Genomic DNA, 8,289 nt, shown 5'->3' with positions numbered 1-8,289 from the left:
TTGAACTTTTTTATTACAGACTTTGCAAGCAAGGTAGTACCATTTAGGCAATGTCTCTACGGAGATAATTTTTGCGATCGTAACACATGTACGCACCTGAATATAAGAAAATGTATAATCATTAAATACATAATTTTTTCTATAGCATGTAATTTTAAAAATACCTCTAGTGCATAAAGAATGTCGCCTATTGTCATCTTTTCATTGAGTACGAATAACTCTTCATATAGTGTAACTTTTGGCTATTCATTTTTGGGTTCAGTATTAATCTGGACAAAATCGACGACGTCTGATGGCAACCTTTGAAAAATCAAAACGCATTAATAAGGACATGTATGTATACCTATAACACGTGTAACAATCATACGTAATTAATTTATACGAAAGTACTAACATTTTAGTAAACTTCTCCACTTCTGGAATATTTGGATTGAACAAAACATCCGTTGAACCGAAAGAGTTGGATATGCTGTAAACCCCTGAATTTTGAAAAGCATATAATACATAACCGTATTAAAACCTGAAAGCAATATATTATACAATGAACAGTTACCTATCAACTCCTTAATGCATGCAAACCTAATAACGCAAACGACGACAGATTCATCGTGTTCTTTTATTGAACCTTCAAAATTCCTAGCAACATCACCCCAAAGCGTGCAATTTAACTTTGTACCCCTGTTTAATAAATGGATAGTAAGTTTTTGTTGTGATATATTATAATATATTAAAAGTTAAACTATTAAACAAACAAAAACCGTATGTTAGATCTTGCAATTCGAAACTTAATTTCACATTGTCCTTCCCTTTAGTTTTGATGTTCTCAAGAGAGTCGACGTTAACAATCTGGCCAATTACATCTACATAAACAACAAAACATTAATACGATTTGGAAAATAATTTACTTAAAAACAATACATTACTAATCTTACAACTCACCGATCAATAAATGTTTGTCTGTTTTTCCGGCCAAGATATCGGAAAATTCACGAAAATAATTTTCAGAAATTTGAGCTGGGAAATCATCAAATGGCTTGACTGTAGTAGTTCTGTAAAACAACATCTTAAAACCTAAAGACTTGTTCTGTAATCACCATCATAATCAACTAAACCGAATGTGTCTATTATTTTCGCATCACCAACAGCAAACTGGTGCTGGAATTTTTTTACCAAAGACTCCTCAATAGATGCATCGATCCTTGTTCCCTTTGATACAAAAGAAAAAATTATTCAAAAAGTTCCATACATATACAATATATCTTATATTTTATCACATACGTATGATGTAACTTATTCAAATATTAGAATTAAAATAGATGTGAAACTAACGTACCCCTGTATCAATTAGAACCATCTCTAGAGTCTTGAACGATTTCCAAATCCGCATAACACGCACTTTGATCTTGTATTGATCATTAGCAGGATTGATTTCGCTAGCAAGAACAAAAGGAGAAATTATTTTTTTTTAGAGGCCATGATAGAAAAGTAATTGTAAACTTTAGGAACATGTGTATGCGTATTTATAGTTAAATAATCGTATATACGATAATATTCAATCAGTTATGATAATAATGAATTATTTGCTTAGATTTAATTATGAGTAAATTCTAGGACATGATAAGTACGTAAAGATTCTAAATTCATTATATTGGAATTAGAAATTTAACATTTATCTTTAATTCAAATTTAAATATTATATCCTTCTAATATTATAAATGTTAATCTTCATTTTTTATAAGCGAATAATTCCTCTTTTTTTATTTTTTTTGGTCTGTTTTGAGCCATCTTAAAAAGAGGTAAATTTGATGTTTACCTTAATTAAACATGCTAAAATATGTAACAAATATATTTTTTCTTAATAATGTCTTTTCTTGGAATTTTAACAATACGGGAAACAAATGGGTAAATTTGTTTTGAAATATGATAAGGGATCATGATTACAAAGATTTAAGGACGATTTCATAATATAATATCTTTTGACTAATAATAAAAATATTAGAGACTTTAATTTCGCACAGCTTAATAACAACGACGTTATTTTAGTTAACCATACGCTGAATATTATTTTACCAAGCTATTTAATTAAATTAAATATATATAATCTCAAGAAAAACTTAGAAAACATTAATAATTCAGCCTCCATGAAGGATATCAAAAAGAAAAAAAAAACGTAAAAGTCTCAAAGAAACTCCTCAAACTTAAAATTCTCCATCTTCCATATCAGCAAAGGCATCTCTCATCTGTGTTACATGCGGACATAATGGATTTATCATTACACTCGTACAATTATGCAGCGTCGAAACTCTCCACGTTTCTACATTAGTTATTTAGTTACGTACACAGCTTAGATCCCAATGTTGTTATACAATATGTTAAAGGTATCATAAGTAAAGATTTAGAGGTAGAAACAACCTTGGTTAATCTCGAGTCTAGCAAACCTCATTACACATATAATGATATTGTCAACCGAATGTCTCCAAGCATTAAAGAAATCGTTCGCGTATGATCTCGGTAAACGACATGGTAATCGATCACCCCTGGATTAATATTTTAGAAAATTAGAATTGGTAGAATAAAAAATCGATTATTAATATGTATAAGATAATTCATTAACATACTCAAGATCTTCTAACTCGAAGAATATCTCATTCCAGTCGTTGTCAGGAGGCCCATGTTGGTTTCGATTCCCTACAGCCATTGCTCGTCCAATGATATCTACATATATACATAAGCGACTTATAATTTAGAATTAGACTGTGAATAAGAAAGTACATGAATACAAATTAAAACGTACCAACACAGTAAATAGGATCAAGATATCCACTCTTGATATCACTAAATGATACGAATGAAAAGAAATAATCCGAAGTCAACGAAGCAAGTTTCCTAAACCATGTCGTCGATTTCCAATGTATCATAAAACGATGATCGGTTGGTCTAAAATTACCGATAACCCTGCTCATCGAAAATCCTGAAACTAATATCCAGTTCCCCTCATGAAGTCTTTGTGAATAAACGTCTTGAAATTCTCGACCCATCACGGCATGAATTTTTTGGCCCTAGGATACAAACAAATAAATTTATATGAGATTGTTATACATTAGAACCCTGAGTAAAAAATTAAAGATGCGTAAAATTAAAGATTTCAATACTCTAATTCGTGAAAATACCTTTCCATCTACTAAAATCAGATCGAGTGAGTTGTAAGGAGGAGTAGTACACGTAAATTTTCTCAGAATCTTGACTCTTATTTTCCATTCGTGTATGAATGGATTCAAAGTAGCCAAATCATAAAAAGAATCTTTTTCCCTATTTTTTTCTTGATAGCATTAGAAAGTAGGTTAGCCATCTTAATATTTTGAAGTCTCCAATGCAAATTCTTAAATTGAATATCTCGATATAAATAGATTTCGGCATGGTAAAATATATGTATATTTTACATTTATTTACGTGCCAAATATTCTCATATATTATAATTTTGTTATTAATTTTGGTTTTAGAGTGATAACAATTATCACATAAATTTTATTGAAAATACTTATTATTTACTGGAGGAGATAAACAACACAAATCTTACATAATCATGAGACGAAAAATACTGAACGAAATTAAACTATAGAAAATAGATCATTAATGCTCATCTGAGCTGACATCTTGAGGATTAAACTCTGGTTCTTCACCCCTGTGTACAATTAAATTAAAAAATAATTAGAAACATAGCAATAACTTATTACATGTTTTAAAATAAGTTACGAAAAAGCACCGCAAAACGTTAAACTTACAGCAGTGTCTCCATGTTCATCTCCATGAACTCGTGATTAAGGAAAATTCTTGAACAGCCATATTAAGAAAAGAGAGATGGAATACCTATGTAAATTATAGAACAATGAGTAGCTAAGTTTTGGTATTGATACACAATTATACACACAACATGTGAATTAAAACTATAGAAAAAGTTGTAATAATGTAAAAATATCAGTACTAACCTTCGTACACAGAGATCCTCCAAAAACGCAAAACACACATAATAGGACTTTCGGCATCATCATCATACTCATAAACAACTTGCTCCCAGTTGTTTTCAAATTCTATGGCGGATTTTCCCACCGCAACACAGGTTATTTCTTTTTTACTGATCATGAAGATTAAAATGTATGTTAATATAAGAGAACTTCTTAGTAAATCCAAACATATAGGCAACTCAAAATATGCTTACGTTTCATCTGTAAGGGTGAAGGTCACTACGCTTTCGGTATTAGAGTAGCCATTCTGTTTATCTATAAATGTTACTTCACGAAGCTGTGATACATTAGAGACAATACCGCTAGCATCTGTTTCCAATTTAAAAGAAAAAATTTAAGAAAATTTTAATTTGAAATATTCCAAACATGTCAATATATTGAATATAGAGAGTATAAGTATACATACCATAACAATATCTTCTATCGTCCACTTCGGAATTCTTACGTTGAGTGCATGTAATAAAGTTGAAGTAAGACTTCCGAGACTTCTCTTCCACTTCTCGCATTGTTGTTTGATAGATTGTCCTTATTGTCAAGTGATGGCGAGAATTTTTAACTTGTAGATTATTCTCCATAACTTGAAAGTTGGAAAGTAGATACCACTTTCCCTCAACAATCAGATTATGGAACGGTGATGCATATCGAATATATGGAATTGTTGCATCAATCCGACAACCCTGTGTTAAAAAACGATATAACATTTGACGTTAGACAATGATTATACTTAGTCTAATAAAGATACATGCAAAATATATATAAGTTATTCACCTGTTGATCTACTAATATCATACTCTTCCTCTTCCCTTCAGAATCATTCTTCGGCTTCCAGACAGCCAAAAACTTAACAAAAACACTCCAGTTAGTCGAATTCGTGGAGATATCAGCGAACGAATGTTGTCCTGCCATTTTCTTGAGAGAATTATATTTTTTTACTTTCGATTGTGAATGATATTTGTTTAGTTCAATCGTCTTCCTCGATGGTGATTATATATGAGGAAAATAGTAGTGTTATGAGCTGTTTTATTTCAACCTTTCCTTTAACTTTTAAATAAATGAACGGTCGACAAAATTAGAACATTATTGAATAACTCTAAAATCTCAGTCTATACTGACATTGGTTCGAATGACCTATGCATGTACCCTTAACATGTGAACTCGCCTCACTTGTCATTCATATAAATAAATCTCATGTTTGCAAAAGTAGGAAAAGTTAAAGGTAAGGCTTCGGAATCATATATAGATTTAATGCGATATGTAAATACGTCAGATAAAAGCTAACGTTGGCAATTCACGGGACAAATAAGAGGTCTTTATAATTATCGATATCAATTTTCAAAACTCCTAGGTCATTCCTCAATTTACTATGTTGCATGTGAACTTGTAAATCTCTTTCCAATACAATAAAACAACAATATACACTCTTTTATCTATTGTTCATCGTGAATGTCTTACATTGTCAATGTTAGGAATGTAAGTAATCGGAAAACATTAACATTAATACGGGACTCTCCGAAATTTGGTCGAGGACCCTAAATTTTATTCGTCCGAGTAAGTCGAACGGCAAACAGGTTATCGATAAGTCTCGACCGGTCGAGACATTTCTTCGACTACCGACATTTATTACTATTCTATGATAGTTTTAAATAAAATCCACCAGAAAATATTCCCATTAGTAGGTGACTTTTCGAAACTTTGTCGAGGATGGATGGTCTGGCTACGGGCTGATCAATAAGCTTCGCCAGTCGAAACATCTCTTCGACCATCGGCATTTAGAACTATTCTATAATGGTTTTGAAGAGAATCCATCGTAAAATACTCACATCAGTACGGGACTTTACGAAACTTTGTCGAGGACCCTTATTTTTCATCGTCCGGATGGGTGGTCCAACTATCGGCTTATCAATAACCGTCGGCCGGCCGAGATATTTTTTCGACTAATCTCATTCAGAACTTTTCTATGATGGTTTTAAGGACAATCCATCGGAAAACATTCGCATCAATACGGGACTTCCCGAAAGTTTATCGAGGACCCAACATTATTTTTTTTTCCGGACTATAACATCGACCGATTCGGGAAATATCCAATTCTATATTCGATTCGTTTTATTGATGTGGGACTCAGATTAATATGTATGCTTACCATAATGCAAAAGCTGTGTATTTTGAAATCTCTAAAGTCACCCACTCGAATTACTATGCTGCATGTGATTCTCTAAGACCCTATCCTTACAAACAATAATAGTCTGAACTGCCAGATTTATTGTTTGCCGTGAAACACTTACATTGTCAGGTAGGAACTATATCAATGAGTTTGAAAGATTGACCAATTTATATTTAATACATCGAATATAAAACGTAAAGCATGATATGTAAAAGACGTATAATATAGTATAATAAGGAGAAGTCATGAAGTTTTAACATTAAAACCAATCTGAATCATGAAAAATAAAAAATAAGTATGGCTATTCTCTCGTTCATAGACGTTGTCTACTTATGCGGGTAGACCTCCTTGGATTCCTAAGAAAATAAGATATGAAACAAAACTATATCAGTCACATAACAAAGATTACTACTATTTTTGTAGATGTAAATAAACTTACATTGCTACGAAGTTGTCCACCTCGGGAATCTTTGGATTGAGTCTTACTTGGGTACAAACGGTGTTAGACACAGTTCTTTTTCCTATAATAAGAATAAAAATTTTAAAAATATTTAATAACAAATATACTAAAGCTATCATAGATAAAAAAACGTTAAGTAAAGAATAATCTCACGAACATGTACCTTGGAAAACGTCTATCACTCCCCATCGAATCACACAAATCAGACTTTGGTGCTGTAAAGAGTTGTATGCCTTGAAGAAGTTAACGGCCGATGATCCAGTCAACTCACATCGTAAAATGACTCCACTATATTAGCAAAATCAAAAATTAACATTAGGTATATATAACCATAACAAATATACTTATAATGAAAATGAACGATATTAGACGCTTGAATAGTTAGAATCAAATACCTAGTGTTTCAAAGATCAAAACAAATATTATTATGTATAGAATACTCCTTTTTATCATCGACCTCTTCGTCCACAGTTTGATTACAAACATCCTCTTCTTTTTGGTCGTCATCTTCATTAGATTCACTTGCATCATATTCCTCCTCTCCATCTGTTCCTTCTTGTGTATCATTATAACCAGTATCATCTTCCTCGATATCACCATCATCATAGCCATCAGTTTCAGTTTCCGATTCATCGCTTTCATGTTCTTCTTCTTCACTATTATCAACATCGCCGTATCCATCACTCATATATCCATCCTTTTCAGTATCCATTATATCATAAAAACCTTCATCTTCTTCATCCTCTTCGTCTTCCTCTTGCTCATAGTCTTCATCCATTGCATCTCCTTCGTCGTCAATATCATCACTGCACGAACTATCGTCGTCAGAATCTTCGACCTCAGAATCATAAAGACGACGGACGTTGGAAGTGTATCCCTTGTTAGGCAGTCCATCTCGGCAAATAAACTTAAAGAGATGACGAACATAGACGGAACTTGATTTAGACACAACTTGAACGCGATCCTTCTGCTCATCGTCGCCGTCTACATGATCCCAATTATCGAACTTTCCCACGTGTATAACCTCTCCAATGACATCTATAATAAATGAAAATAATCAGTACGAATAAAAATGCTAATGAAAACTAATTTAGGAAATAGAAAGAAATTATATTTATAGTAAACCCTAAACACAATGTTTAAGTAACTTACCAACCAAGTAATCATCACAATAAGAACCATCCAATATATGTTTATACTCTCCACCTCCAACAATCATGGCCTTCTTAATCATGGTTTGACACAAAATAATAACTTTGTATCGATGAGTAGTAGTTTTGCAAGACCCATATTGATCCACAACCTTGAAATTCTCGATTTCAAGCCAATCACCAACAGCAAACTTGAAAATATATCTATCATAAAGAATACCACGGAAGGAAAAATGAACCTTTTCACCCTACAAAAGTGAATATACTGGTTAAGAAAGATTATAGTATATAATCATAAGATTTAAGAGTTTTTAGTTTTAGTTAAAATAATTTTTTTAAAACGCACGTTATTTAAGAAAATATCAAACCTGAATATCGACGATCACCATCTCTAAACTTGGTCCAAGTTTTAAACAATTCTCCTCCCATAAGCATAACACTTTCACCTGAATTTTCCAGACATATTTCGAAGGATTCAAACGTGACACACCATCA

The 8,289-nt window shown here is 32.1% G+C and overlaps 1 protein-coding gene and 1 pseudogene across 1 annotated transcript; both read right to left on the bottom strand.

Annotated features, from left to right (window-relative positions):
• The window catches only part of LOC111829234, a 3,814-nt pseudogene extending 776 nt beyond the window's left edge, over nucleotides 1-3,038 (bottom strand).
• Nucleotides 3,039-3,630: 592 nt separating this feature from the next.
• LOC111829232 lies at nucleotides 3,631-4,928 on the bottom strand. Its single transcript, XM_023777892.1, has 6 exons — nucleotides 4,791-4,928; nucleotides 4,429-4,699; nucleotides 4,217-4,331; nucleotides 4,025-4,132; nucleotides 3,783-3,830; nucleotides 3,631-3,682 (listed from the first exon to the last, which is right to left on the bottom strand). Exons 1-6 carry the CDS (start codon nucleotides 4,926-4,928, stop codon nucleotides 3,631-3,633), a joined length of 732 nt encoding a protein of 243 aa, XP_023633660.1.
• Nucleotides 4,929-8,289: the final 3,361 nt, after the last annotated feature.

The sequence above is a fragment of the Capsella rubella genome, unplaced genomic scaffold (assembly GCF_000375325.1).
Source record: "Capsella rubella cultivar Monte Gargano unplaced genomic scaffold, Caprub1_0 scaffold_16, whole genome shotgun sequence".
Taxonomy (NCBI): Eukaryota; Viridiplantae; Streptophyta; class Magnoliopsida; order Brassicales; family Brassicaceae; genus Capsella; species Capsella rubella.
The sequence above is the reverse complement of the archived record's forward strand: the minus strand, read 5'-3'. Positions and strand labels throughout refer to the sequence as shown.

What these genes read in the sequence shown, in the direction of transcription:
- LOC111829232 (XM_023777892.1), bottom strand. Translation starts at nt 4,928, where the DNA reads ATGGCAGGACAACATTCGTTCGCTGATATCTCCACGAATTCGACTAAC. An exon ending in CGATAGAAGATATTGTTATG is followed by an intron (nt 4,332 to 4,428) that starts GTATGTATACTT and finishes AATTGGAAACAG; the next exon opens with ATGCTAGCGGTATTGTCTCT. An exon ending in TTCACCCTTACAGATGAAAC is followed by an intron (nt 4,133 to 4,216) that starts GTAAGCATATTT and finishes CTTCATGATCAG; the next exon opens with TAAAAAAGAAATAACCTGTG.